Below are 15,226 nucleotides of genomic sequence, written 5' to 3'. Positions count from 1 at the left end.
ATGAATCGTGACTTCATGCGCAAGATTCAAAGAAAGAAATTGCAGAGGCTTTGAAGAAAATGAAATCAAGAAGGGCAGTTGGCCCAGATGGTATACCTATCAAAGCTTGGAAATGCTTGGGTGAGAAAGGTTTAGAATGGTTGACAAATCTTTTTAACAAGATTTGGCGGACAAATAAGATGCCTAATGAGTGGAGGAAGAGTATTTTGGTGCCTATATATAAGAATAAGGGTGATATACAAGATTGCACAAACTATCGTAGTATAAAACTCATGAGTCATACTATGAAACTTTGGGAGAGGGTGATTGAGTATAGGTTGAGGAAGGTTGTCATGATATCGGAGAATCAATTTGGTTTTATGACTGGAAGATCAACTATGGAAGCAATACATCTTCTTAGACAACTTATTGAGAGATATAGAGAGAGGAACAAAGATTTGTAATAAAATGGTGGTCTTCAACAAATGCACAAATAACTCACAAACAAGTGTCTATTGGAGACACTACAAGCATGACCCTTGAAAGGGTATAAAGGGAAGAACACTTGAAAAATAAATAATACTTTATTCATGAACAAAATGCTTAAGAAGCATGGTTATATACATTGAAGGGGTTTACCCCTATATATACAAAAAAATGGGAGAAAGAGGAGAGCTCATTTTGAGCTCTCCAAAAAGAGACGCTGGATTCCAACGTCTCTTAATATAGTTGTTGGACTACAGTCCAACAGCATTTATTATTATAGCTGTTGGACTATAGTCCAAAAACATTTATTATAGTTGTTGGACTAAAGTCCAACAGCTACTTGCACAGTCAAGTTCCAACAGGAACTTGACTGGATCAAAATATCTAGTTTCTATTGAACTAGATGCTAAAAAAAGAAAATAAAAAAATAGAAAAAGAAAATAATAAAAGAAAATATAATAATATTAAATAATATATATATATATATATATATTGCAGTTTACATTTTAACACTCCCCTTCAAACTTACGGTACAATGAGCGAAAGTTTGTCTAAGAGAAAGTGAAATCTGGGAGCAGCGAGAGGCTTGGTGAAGAAGTCTGCTAATTGATATTCTGATGTAACATATGGCAGATCAATGGTTCCATGTAAGTATTCCTCTCTGACATAGTGACAGTCCATCTCAATGTGTTTAGTGCGCTCATGGAATGTCCGGTTGCTTGCAATGTAGATCGCACTTTTGTTGTCACAGCACATCTTTGAAGCTTGCGTTGCTTTAGCTCCCATATCCGCTAGCAATCGTCTGAGCCAAACAACCTCCATAGTGGTGGTTGCCATGGCTCTGTATTCAGCTTCGGTGGAGGAAAGAGAGACTTTCTGCTGCTTCTTGCACCTCCACGAAATTAAGGTTTCACCTAGGAACACACAAAAACCAGTAGTTGAGTGTCTATTATTGGGATCACCTCCCCAGTCAGCATCAGTATATGCAATTAAATTTAATGAAGATGAAGCAGACAAGAAGAGTCCTCGTGAAAGAGAGGATTTTAAGTATCTAATAATACGCAAAATCGCTCCCATGTGCACGGAGGTGGGAGCATGCTGAAACTGACTGACTGTATGAACCGCATGAGTTATATCTGGCCTAGTAATGGAAAGATAAGAAAGAGCTCCAACAAGTTGTCTATAAGGAGTAGGATCATCAAGAAGTTCTCCATCATCAATTTTCATTTTAACATTGACAACTTCTGGAGTGTCTACTTTCTTATCATCTGTAATTCCAGACCTGGAAACGATATCAAAAGCAAATTTAGATTGAGATATCAAATACCCTCGAGGGGAATAAGCAACTTCAATGCCTAAAAAATATCTTAATAAACCTAAGTCAGTCATTTCAAAGTGAGTTTTAAGAAGAGATTTGATATTTGCAACTCCCTGTTTGTCGCCTCCGGTGATGATCATATCGTCCACATAGAGAAGAAGAATAATGATGCCTGCATCAGATTTCTTAACAAACAAAGCAGTGTCAGTTAAACAAGGTTGAAAACCAATATCAAGCATAACATGACTAAATCGGTCATACCAGGCTTTTGGAGCCTGTTTAAGACCATAAAGAGCTTTTTCTAGACGAAGAGCTTTACCCTTAGGGATACTAATACCAGGTGGGGCTTCCATGTATACTTCTTCAACGAGATTCCCATTCAGGAAAGCATTTTTGACATCTAATTGAAAGATAGGCCATGTTCTAATGGAGGCCAAGGCTATTAAAGTTCTAACAGTGGTCATACGGGCCACAGGAGCAAATGTTTCTTCATAATCGATGCCATACTCTTGGGCATATCCTTTTGCTACTAAACGGGCCTTATATCTTTTCAGGGTCCCATCACTTTTGGTTTTGACTTTGTATACCCACCTACAACCTATAGGTTTCTTACCTGGAGGAATATCTTGTATCGTCCAAGTATTGGCCTTTTCTAGTGCATCCAATTCTATTTTCATGGCTTCTATCCATTCTATATGATTTTTTGCTTGAGAATAGGATGATGGTTCAACATATGATTGTATTAATGTAATGGCGGCCCTATACGTGGGTGAAAAAGATTCATAAGACACAAATTTTTCTGGAGGTTTAGAGATTCTAGACGTTCTTCTAGGTGAGACTTCAGAGTATTTTTGTAATGCACATGGAAGATTTTGCTCTCTACGTCTTGAATATTGTAGACTAACATCCCTATGGATTTGCTCTTCATTATCATCATTTTCAACAACAATAGGACTTTGATCATTGTCAAGGTCACATCCAACATCACATTCATTGGATTTTGAAGTTGGATCAATTAAAAACGAGTATTCAGTGACATCCTTGGATTTTTCAAATTCAAAGAAGCTTTCTTTTTCCAAAAAAGATACATTTCTTGACACATATAATTTGTCATTTTGAAAATCGAAACACCTGTAGCCTTTTTTTATTATCAGCATATCCTAAAAAGGCACATGGGATTGCACGAGGAGAGAGTTTATCATTTCTGTTGATGAAAACAAAACATTTGCATCCAAAGACTCTTAATCTAGAATAATCTGGAGTTAAATTAACAAGCTTTTCTATTGGAGTTGTATTCTTTAATGAGGAAGATGGCATCCTATTAATGAGGTAGGTGGCAGTTAGGACCGCTTCAGCCCAAAAACTTTTTGGAACTTGATTTGCAATTAGCAATGTCCTAGTAGTTTCCATAATGTGCCGATGTTTGCGTTCGGCTAGGCCATTCTGTTGTGGAGTGTGTGGACATGATCTTTGATGTGTAATACCATGTAAATTGAGATAGTCTTTGAATTCGTTGGACATAAATTCTCCCCCTGAATCAGTGCGAAAAACAGAAATATCATTTTGAAACTTATTTTTAACCATTTTATGAAATATTTGAAAGTTAGCAAAGACATCAGATTTATGTTTAAGAAAATAAATCCAAGTATGTCTAGAAAAGTCATCAACAAAAATGACATAATATGTATAACCACCTTTGGAAATAACTGGTGCGGGGCCCCAAACATCCGAATGTATTAACTCAAGTGGTCGTGAGGAAACAAAAGTTCTACTAAGAAATGGTAACCTTTTCATTTTGCCAAGAATGCAGTCTTTACAAGAAAAATTTTCAGAATTACAAAATTTTTCCAAACTTGGAAAATATTGAATTTTAGACATATGAGGATGGCCAAGCCTTTTGTGCCATAAATCCAATTCTAATTTCTGAATATTATAACAAAATGCATTCTTGGGTAATTCCAAAAAGTCCATGTAATAAAGTCCTCCTTCTCTATGGCCTTCCCCAATCAGCTTCCCTGACTGGCGATCCTGTACCCAACAACCATGAGAAGAGAAGGAGATATTACATCCATAATCAGATATTTGCGAGACAGATAAGAGATTCAAATTAAGTTTAGGGATATATCTAACTTCTGGGATAAAAAAATCTTTTGGATTTTTGAAGATTTTCAAAACATCCTATTCCTTTTACTTCGAGAGATGTGCCATCGGCTGTAAAAACCTTTGACACACTTGAGTTATTTTTAAGACATTCGGATAGACTATTAACATTTGGGGTCATATGAAAAGAAGCACCAGAATCTAAAAGCCAAGGAAAGTTACCTGGACCGGAGAAAGATGCAACTGCCGCTCCAGTTGAGGCTTCGGTTGAGGAGGATACCCCTTTGAGAAGAGGTTGAAGGATTTCCATCAGTTGAGCCATAGACACAGGTGCATCTTGATCTTTTGACTCAGATTCAACAGATGCAACTCTTTTTTCTTCTCTTCTTTTTAACTTTGGACATTGAGGCCTATAGTGCCCCGGTTCATGACAATGATGACAAATAACTTTTCTTTTATCAAAGTCGCCGTTTTGCCTTCCAAAATGAGGCGGTTTGTAAGTACGAGTATGATTCCCCGGTCTAGATACAGCTAAAACGGAGTCATCATCAACTTTTGAAGTACTTTTTCTAAGTCTATTTTCCTCCATAGTGAGCTCTTCTATAGTATCAACAATAGAAGGAATTTTTCCACGATGTAAAAGGGCCGATTTGGTGGATTCAAACTCCGGCCTTAGACCATTCACAAATTGATAGAAATGTTCTATATCGAGTTGCTTTTGGCGAAGCTCGATGTCTTCGGCACAATGCCATTTGGGCTCAAGAAGAGCCAACTCTTCCCAAAGTTCGGACAACTCATTATAATATTCTCGAATAGTTTTATCTTTTTGAGTCATTGTCCGAACTTTATCTTGTAAATTGCATACATGTGCAATATCTTTAAGGGAATACATGTTTTTGAGGTATTCCCAAGCCTTATCGGCATGCTCAAACTTAGTTAGACTAGAGCATTTTTTAATGTCTATGCTATTGATGAGCCATGACATAATTTTTGCATGCCCTATCCTCCATTCTTTCCATTTCTTTTCATAAGTGGCTAACGCCTTACTCTTCTCTTCTTCCGTTAGAGGAACCTCTTTATCACCCTCTTTCTTGGTAAGAGATAGTTTAGGTTCCAAATCGGAACCATCCACTATACCCCATAAACCTTTTCCCCAAATGTGGTGCTTCATAATCGAAGCCCACATTACATAGTTAGTATCATTTAGCTTCATAGGAATGATGGTGATCTTATCATTGTCATCCATCTTTTACAAGGGTAAGAGAGGAATAAATAGGAGGAGAGAGAGAGAGAAAAATAAAAAGAAAAGAAAAAGAGTAGACAAAGGAATAAGAGAGGATACAAAACCAAATTTTTTTGTAGCACAAGTTCGCCTTTCTTCAAACAAATCTTCTTGAGCCAAGAACAAGGTGATGAAACACCTTTTGTAAATGTGGCACGGAAATCGAGGTGAAAGCACTTCAAGATCTAAGGATTTCGTAGCTCTGATACCATGTAATAAAATGGTGGTCTTCAACAAATGCACAAATAACTCACAAACAAGTGTCTATTGGAGACACTACAAGCATGACCCTTGAAAGGGTATAAAGGGAAGAACACTTGAAAAATAAATAATACTTTATTCATGAACAAAATGCTTAAGAAGCATGGTTATATACATTGAAGGGGTTCACCCCTATATATACAAAAAAATGGGAGAGAGAGGAGAGCTCATTTTGAGCTCTCTAAAAAGAGACGTTGGATTCCAACGTCTCTTAATATAGCTGTTGGACTACAGTCCAACAACATTTATTATTATAGCTGTTGGACTATAGTCCAACAACATTCATTATAGTTGTTGGACTAAAGTCCAACAGGAACTTGACTGGATCAAAATATCTAGTTTCTATTGAACTAGATGCTAAAAAAAGAAAATAAAAAAATAGAAAAAGAAAATAATAAAAGAAAATATAATAATATTAAATAATATATATATATTGCAGTTTACATTTTAACAAGATTTGCATATGGTTTTTATTGATTTGGAGAAGGCATACGATAGAGTACCTAGGGATGTTCTCTGGTGAACAATGATGAAAAAAGGTGTTTCTCTAAAGTACATTAGTATAATTAAAGATATGCACGAAGGAGTAGTAACCAATGTCCATACTTGTGGAGGGGTGACAACCAATTTTCCTATAACGGTTGGGTTACATCAAGGATCTGCATTAAGCCTTTTCCTATTTGCTATAGTGATGGATGAGCTTACGAGATCAATTCAAGAAAATGTGTCGTAGTGTATGTTGTTTGTTGATGATATTGTTTTGATTGATGAGTCTAGAGTTGGGGTTAATGCTAAGTTAGAATTATGGAGACAGACATTGGAAGCAAGAGGTTTTAAGTTGAGTAATAGTAAGACAAAATATATGGAATGTCGGTTTAGTAAGCAACGAAGTAGTGATGGGAGTGTAGTGAAGCTTGGTGAGCAAAAAATACCGGTGGATAACTATTTCAAATATTTGGGATCTATCATTCAAAAGTATGGGGAAATTGATGGAGATGTAAATCATAGGATAAAGGTTGGGTGGATGAAATAGAAAAGTGCAACTGGAGTGTTGTGCGATGGTAGAATGTCATTGCGGTTGAAGGGAAAGTTTTATAGGACGACAATTAGGCCCGCTTTACTATATGGTACAGAATGTTGGGCTGCCAAGAGACATCATATTAAAAAAATGAGTGTAGTTGAGATTTGTATGCTTAGATGGATGTGTGGAAATACAATAAAAGATAAGATTCGAAATGAGGAGATACGTAAGAAGGTAGGCGTTGCATCCATTGAAAATAAGATGAGAGAGAATCATTTACGGTGGTTTGGACATATTCGGCGAAGGCCTAATGATGCTCCGGTTAGAAGGATGGAGAAATGGGAAAATATATTAGTTAAAAGAGGTCGGGGTAGGCCTAAGAAGACTTGGATGGAGATGATAGGAAAGGATATGAATGCTTTGAACCTCACCAAGGACATGGCATTGGATAGAAATGATTGGAGGAGAAGGATTCATGTGGAAGACCCAGAATGATTTTCTTTTTTGGTTCATATCGCCGACCCCAATTGTTTTGGGATGAAGGCGTAGTTGTTATGTGGCACCCACGCCTGCATCTGCACCCACACCTATGTGACATAGGTAAATTATTTTTTATTTTTTATTTTTTATTTTTTATTTTGAGTGATTTTTATATTTTTGGAAAATGATTTCTTATTTATGTTTAGATAAGACTTCGTTGAGTGGGCCATCTTTATGATAAAACTCAGTTGTCTCAGCAATAAAGAGAGACATTGTGTCAGATCCTCAACCCAAGGCCCACACCTACTTTAGAGAGCAATTCGGATCATGGACCACTATTTGGTATTGTTTAGGTTTGGGGAAGTTATATCCATTGTAATTGGGAAAGACTCTTGCATATAAAACTTCTTAAGGAAGCCATTCATGGGTTCTGCTTTTAGGAGAAGATATTTATTGGGAGTAAAGTCAAAGGGATGATTATATTAACCTAGATTGCATGAAGCTAGCTAAGAGGAAAGATAATTGGGAGACTTATGAATGGGCTTGGCTTCCTTAAGAGGCTAATAAAGGGGGTTGAACCAAGGGTAGCTTCTAGGAGAAGTCCCTCATGCCTATACACATGAGATAATTGGTGTAATTCTCTAACTAATGAACTAATGAATAAATCGTGCTATTTAGAGGATTTCTCGTCCTGAGTGTTCTTGGAAGGAGTTTACTACCTCCCATGTCACAATGATATAGGTCATGTGTACATGACTCGCTTATGTGACACAAATTTGTCAATTTTCTAAAAATTTAAATATGGTAACACATTTATGTGTCTTTTATATGTAAATCTTTTAATATATTCATTTAAAAGTTCATGTAAGTGAAGGTATTTCGGTGACATTTATAAAGTTGAGGGTACCTAGTACAAAAGTGTTTTTAATATAATACATTTAAAAGTTCATGTAATTGAGGGTATTCTGGTGATATTTAGAAAGTTGAGGGTAGCTATAGTACAGAAGATTATATATATATATATATATATATAGAGAGAGAGAGAGAGAGAGAGCTTGGTATCAGGATTCTCAAACCATACTGAAATAGTAAAAAGTAAAAAAGGAAAGGACAGCTGCTATGAGGATTGTCAAACAATAAATGTGAAACACATGCAAAAAGTAATATTAAATCACAGAAAACGATATTTAAAACAAAAAAAATTATTTTATTTTGGGCAATAATGGCTTGAGATATGGTCAAAGTACCTGACACGGCTTTGACCATGTCCCAAGCGTGCCGGTTGGCAAACCATGTCCGAACTCATATCAGAACGTATCAGCCATTTTGGCATGTCACTAGACATTGAAAGTAGTGAAGGGAGGTCTCACTACCTCTGATTATTGAGGACTCCTATGGCCAGTACTTTCTAGTTATAGGAGAATAAACTCCCGAAAGAAAGTACCTTAAAACACTCTAAGCCTAGCCTAAACCCATTCTAAACCATAATTAGCCCAAAGACACCCTTACCTAAGCCTAAACCCTACTTTAAGATAGCCGTCCGGTAATAAATAGCCCAAATCGGATTATTTATCTAGTTAACTCCATATCTCACAATAAACCTACACCTGTGATTGTAAACCACATTCACAACACTTTGTCAAGGTCCTGATCACAATCACAACACTTTTTCAAGGTTAGTGAAACATGAGAAAAGTACAAGTTGTGATTGTGATTGCTAGTAGTGATTGTTTTTGGCTTGAATCTTGTGAAAATTGGCCACAAGATTGACCTTGTTAGCTTCTACTTTCTCAGCTGTAATTGTTCATCCCCATCTGTGACCAAAGCAAACATGCTCTAAGTTTCAGAATATAAACCACATATGATAAGGATGGGACAATGTTTTTCACCTTATTTGAAACAAAAGTATCTTCTCCAAAGTAAACCTGAATAGATACCTATCTCACAATGAACTAAGGTGGCTCAGTACTGACCAAGAGGATCTAAGTCACAAATAAAACTTGACCATTCATCAGGTACAAAAGATAACATATCAAATACATTCAGCTTAGTGAGCATTTGTTCATTACATGAGTTTTTATGCCACTGAAAACTTGCAGTCACGAGTTTTTCTTATTCAATCTACAACTATACATGCAAACAGCAGCACAGATCAGTATCTGTGGTTTAATGTCCCTGATTCTCTCAAATCCATTACAGAAATGCCCAAGTTGGGTCTATTTTATATTTTAGAATGAAATATTTACAGAATCAAGTAGACGTGATGGGAATAAAACTGCCAGCAACAAATAATCAAGTTGATATTTCATGTCCAAAGTATGGGACAGTATAAGAGTGGGTGAAATATTTAAGAAAACTCTCTACAACATTCAGTCTTGAGAACCAGATACTTGTATTCTTTCTAAACAAATAGGCAAATAAGCAACTGTGTTGCAACTGAGTATACAACTTCGCAGAATCCAGTAAGCAGCTCATCAGACTCCACCAACTACTACTATTTACTATTTTTCATATGGAGTAACCATTCAATAGTTCACTCTAACAGGAACAGGCACTAATAACACTTTAAAAGAAATCATAACTGAAGGAAAGGATATGGTAAGACTGACATCCTACGAATTTTGAACACAAGTACAACAGACTACTTTACATCCAGGTGCTTACACGACACAATTTGTTCCAACTTTCTCACCATTGGACAGGCTCAACTGGACACCCTTTTTTTCAAAACTTTGGAAAGGCACTGATATGACCTTGAACTCAACCCACCAGCATAGACATCAGTCCCTGCACACAGGAAAAAAGAAGAGTTACTATTAATCAACAAATACGTCACCACATCTAGAAATCACAGAAATGAAGCCACAAGCAAAACGTAGACAATGAAGCAGGAACTAAAACAGTAAATTTTGCATAGGGGAGATATGTATCATCACAGTACAAAATTAACTCCAATGCCATCTTGATGGAAATGCGATTTTACACAAAAAAGAGGAGGAAATGTTTCAATGTCAACACGATGTTCACCTTTTATGCGTAGCAATGCATAGGCAAGAAGCTAGCCTTAGCCCATGCTGTGATATAAAAAATTATGCATTCCAAAAGACAAAAAGAATTCTGGTCAATGAAGCAAACAGGCAAACCAAACTTTAGATGATGATATTATAGCATCAAGGAGAGACATTATCAAAGTGCTATCAATGAATGTTTGGTGACGTTTTAACAAGTGGTGAAAACAGTTAAGAAGCTCTGACTTAATTAGTTTCATCCTTCTCAAACTAAATAAGAAAATTTTCATCACACTCGCTGTATGAAGAGGTACTTTCAGTTTTCTCCATCTGATATTAAAAGATCTCAGTTATATACATAATGCAGATCCTTCTACTTCTATTTGCAATACTAAATGGTTCGATTGCACAGGACAGGGCTGATAAATGTTATAATCACCATATTCCTACAACACATCATTTCCAGAACTACATCGATTTGTTTAGAGTTGGTGCTGATAAGCTCCCAAGCACCTTCTTGCCATCTTAGAGCAAAAAAATTATTGCAAGAAAACAGATGGATCTGAAAATACCATGTGGGCAACCAAAGAATTAAAGTAATTGCAGAAAAGACATAGGGGGAGAAAAACCAAACGACAATCTTAAGGTCAACTGAGAAAAATGTCCAACTGTAGACAGAAATCTACCTACAAGTGCAGAAGCTTAGACAAGGAAAAGTCACAATCTGCATCGCAAATGTTGATGGAATTCAAAAACATTCAACTTTTTATATGACAACACAAACAACAAGGAACGACCTACTACTTCAAGGAAGCCATTTTATGGTAATAAGTGCAAGAATGACAGCATCATACCAATACTTGATCATTCCATCCCAGCCACATGTAGCAACTTTGCTTTGCTCCAAAGGATGCCACTCACAACCGATGCATACACCTTCATGACATTTTAGAGTTCGGAAAACTTTGCAACTCTTCCAGTCCCAAAACCAGCATTTACCTTCCCCATCTCCAGACATAACAAACCGTCCATCAGGTGAGAAATTTACCTGACAAGCATACCCAGCAACAATATGCCCAGCGAATCTCTTTTTCTTGTTCAGCTGAAACCTCTCTCTTGTATTATATATCAGTATCTGATTATCCAAGCTCTGAGCAGCAAGCCAATTACCATTTGGATGAAGTGAGATGGATGGCATTGAATGCATATGAGGCTCACTGATATACTTTATAACAACGGGAATTCCAAATTCCCACACTCTTAGGGATTTGTCATCACTAGAAGTAACAAATCGTCTGTTATTGTCAACAAAGGTGATCGTGTTAACAGCACCAAGGTGCTGATCATATTCCTGAGTGATCTCTCCAGTATTCATGTCCCACTGAACAATCTTTTTATCACTCGTTCCTGCAAGAAGCATGTTCTGCTTATCTTCGTCGGGATTGAGCTTAACCACATACGGCACTTTGCCCGTAGAGAAAGTGGAGATCACCTTCCCAGTCTCCGTATCCCATAACTTGATGTTCTTGTCATAGCCAGCACTCAGAAATTTCGTACCATCATTCGAAAAAGTGATATCGCGAACAGCCTTCGCGTGGCCCATGTACGTTCTCATGCATTTCCCAGAGTTGAAGACATCCCAAATTTTCACTTTGGTATCCATACCAGCAGAGAGAAGAAGATGCCCGTGTTTTGGGAAGAACCTGATGGCCGAGACACCCTTTGTGTGCCCACTCCAAGTGTGCACCCACCTTTTCGGGATGTAACAATGATCGTTCGTGGCCTTGACATCCTTGGGAGGAAGGATCCAAGATCGCCCCTGATAATCCCGTTCTTCCTTCCCGTGAAAGGTGCTCTTTTCCGTGAATTCTGTGACCCCACTCTTCTCCCTCTCCGCTGCTGCTTTCTTCTGTGCATACTCTTCTGCGTATTTCTTCTGCTCCTCCGTTAGTTCGGTCTGCAACTCCTCTTTCTTTCCCGCCCACGGGCTCTTCCGGTTCTTCAAAAGCCATTCCTTAGTCTCTGGGTTGTCAACTTCAGGACCCGAATCTTCCTTCTCCTCCTCTTCATCATTCTTCTGCAACTCCATCTTCCTCCTCTTCTTCTGTTCATTCTGCGGAATGTTGTACACAGACAAGCCGTTGTTCTTCTGTAAAGCCTCCAGATCGCCTATATATTTGCTGCCAACATACCCCGAAGGGTCTGCAGCGTAACCATACTTGTGGAAGGTGTTATATTGCTCATCAAAGAGGAACGGCTCGATCGACGCGTTCTCCACGAACCCTAATTTATGGTTCCTCATCCCCTCTGCAACCCCATCCTTCGCGTAGGGGTGCGAAGGGCCATAGATGGGCGCCCAGAGTTGATCGAAGGTAGGGTTGAAGGAAACCACGTGTTGAACCGGATCGATGGGTTTCTGGAAATTACGGGAAACGTTAGGATCGGCGACTCCTAAGGCAACAACGGCATCATCTACCTGAGGAGCGCAGGTCTTGGGGAGCAACGACAGCCTTAACGGCGAAGAATCCGGCGAGGAGGGCGGCGAACTGGAACCCGGCTCCCGTTCGGGGCTCGATTCTTCATTGTTCTCTTTGTAATTTCGTAACAGATCCATGGCTGCCGAGAGAAACACAACCAACAGTGGAAATCTACAGGAACGAGAAAAGAAACCCCAGAACCGTACAAGAATCAAACATCAAACAGAAACAAATCAACAGGAGCCCTAGCAGTCCGGGAACTAAAATTCCGACGTTTGGCAGAGCGGAAAAAGCACCCGCCAGAAACCCAATTCCGCAGAATAAGACTTATTGGTACGTGCTCGAACGGTTAGAAAATCTGAAAGGCTCAAGGAAGAATTCCGAGCTCTGTGGAGAAAGGGATTCCGGGGAAAGAAAACCCTGTAATCGGGCGAAAGAGGAATTTCTCAAATGTTAATTCCGAGTAAAACCCACACTTCTCAGATCTTCTTAGAAAAGTGAAATCATAAAAGTACAGACATATCGAGCCTCTGGAAAAGAAAAGCCCCAGTTTGGTAAAAAGAATTCTCAGACAACCTCGCCAAGAAGAAAACCCTAACTCCCGAGGAGATCAACGTTGATACGAAATCCGAGAAAGAGGAAAACAAAAATAGAGAGAACAATTCGAATTCAAAGGAACGACTGGAAGACCAGGGAGTAGAAGACAACCCTAACACCTAAAATTTACAGAGACACTTTGTCCGGGAAACTCCCGACAGAGAAGAAGAAAGAGGCGTCACGTATCGTTCGCAAACGAAAAACCCTAAAATTTCCGGTTCTCGTTCGGTAACTCACGAACCCTCTTTCTTTTCTTTGTGGCATTTTCTGACGGGACCCGAGACGACTAAGAAGACTTGGTGGTTTCGTAACGGGTTCCGCCCGAGTCGAACACCTTCAGGAGTCGGGAGCCAGCAGAGTCGGCGGTGAAGTTGGGTCGGGCCCGATTTCAACAGATTCGGATGAGGTCCAATCCAAGTGCTCGTTCGGTAGCGGGGATCATGATTTGACAAGACAAACTATTCATCCTTTTTTTCTTTTTTTTTCTTTTTCCTTGTACGAAACCCTTTTGACGATCAAGTCCAAACAATTTTATTTAAGAAAAATTTACAAAAATGGCTGACAATATTTGGCATATTTACAAAAGATGATCAAATTTTTAAAAATTACAAATGACTACTAAGTTAACAAAGATAATTCCAAACAGCCTCCTTTTCTAAATAAGGTGACCAGCATTTTCAAAAACAGGCTTTGAGGTACAAAAGATGCGCCTCGCCTTGAGGTGAGACCCTCTGCACCTCAAGGCACCAACCCGAGGTGTGAGGTGCAAAAAAAAAAAAGACATAAGAAGAAGAAAACAAAAGTGTTTTATAGGACATTATATTAATTAGTTTATTTTACTTTTTATATGTTAATCTCATATTTTTTGGTAATTATTTGAGATTTTCTATAAAAAAGAAATTGTAATTAGTAAGTTTGGTTGTTGCTTGCTTCATAGGACATTATATTAATTAGTTTATTTTGCTTTTTATATGTTAATCTCATTTTTTTAGTACTTTTTTAAGATTTTCTATTGCTTATTGGTTGTTGCTTTATAGGATATTATGTTTTCCAATTATATAATTAGTTTTCTAGTTATGTAATCAGTTTCATAGTTACTTTTATATGTTAATCTTATATTTTTTAGTACTGAATTGTATTTTTCTATTTCATTGTTACTTCATCAATAAAGTATTTCTTTATTTATTTATATTTTTAGATATTTTTTATAATTTTTTTTTTAAGTTTTCAAAAAAAAATTTGAGGCTTACGCTTTATGTCTTGCCTTAGCTTTTTGTGGAGCACCTCGCTACGCCTCAACGCTTTTTACAACACTGAAAGTGACCATAGTCTGGCAATGTAAAAATGCATCGTTGCCCTTGAAACCCACTTTTACATACATGCCTTCTCTCCCTTTTCGGTTTAAGCCAAGTTTTGAGGTTTGTATGAGAAAACATTTTTCACAAGAGGGTTTGTTGAGTCCCGATTGGGTGTAATATGATTGTACAAAAATTGTGCATTAAGTACCCGATCACCCTCTATCAAGTCTTGGGCCCCGCACTTGACAGGGCTTGTCCTCACAATGGAGGGTGATCGATTGCTTAGTACACAAATATTTATGCAATGTGGTGTTGTGTTGGGCCTACCAACATCGTTCCCAACACATTTTTTAATCCATATGAGACTCGAGTATGCCTAGATCCAAGTCCAACTTGAGTATTTATGCGTCCAATTTGACTCAAAATTTCAGAGTGATCACTCTAAAATTTTACCTTTTATGTTTTTAACCAAAAATAGTGAGACCTAATTGGAACTCTATTGGAAACAAATTTGGTATGAATTTTATAAACCATAGTTTTTCTTATGATGAGGAACCCTCACCTAAGCTAAAAAAAATCTCGGGTGGGGTCCCATGACCACCATGCCTTACATGGCCTACTTCTGAAAGCTATGAACATACTTGTGCGCTTATGGAGTTTGATCTAAGGTCTTCAACTCAACACCTTCATAACTACCCTGCTGGACAGGCAAACGACCCCTACAGAGGTTAAACCATAGTTGAGTCCATATGCCAACTGTTATGGGCTTCACTCAAATAACTCTTGTTATTATTACTTTTTTTATGACCATGGACTCTTGCTATTATTATTTTTTTACAACAAGGAATTCTCATCAAGAATCAGAGCACTTACTATAGGCATGCCCCCTCTACAAGGTGAACCCCAAGTGGAGTCATCG

At 37.8% G+C, this 15,226-nt stretch overlaps 1 protein-coding gene across 2 annotated transcripts in view; it reads right to left on the bottom strand.

Moving 5' to 3' along the window:
* Positions 1-13,154, bottom strand: part of LOC149816941 (uncharacterized) — a 48,131-nt gene extending 34,977 nt beyond the window's left edge. The window contains exons 1-2 of one of the 2 annotated variants that reach the window (XR_016427578.1): positions 10,790-13,154; positions 9,592-9,714 (exon numbers count right to left, since the gene is read on the bottom strand). Coding sequence is in view for 1 of the 2 variants with exons in the window: in XM_089986753.1 (XP_089842879.1) it covers positions 9,708-9,714; positions 10,790-12,549 (1,767 nt within the window). In the remaining variant the exon portion in view is untranslated. Of the gene's footprint in view, positions 1-8,910; positions 9,715-10,789 lie in introns of those variants that run through there. The other variant, XM_089986753.1, reaches the window with a different exon arrangement.
* Positions 13,155-15,226: the final 2,072 nt, after the last annotated feature.

The sequence above is a fragment of the Nuphar pumila genome, chromosome 14 (genome assembly GCF_984573655.1).
Source record: "Nuphar pumila chromosome 14, dmNupPumi1.hap1.1, whole genome shotgun sequence".
In the NCBI taxonomy this organism is placed as follows: domain Eukaryota; kingdom Viridiplantae; phylum Streptophyta; class Magnoliopsida; order Nymphaeales; family Nymphaeaceae; genus Nuphar; species Nuphar pumila.
This window is presented reverse-complemented; position numbering and strand designations above follow the sequence as displayed.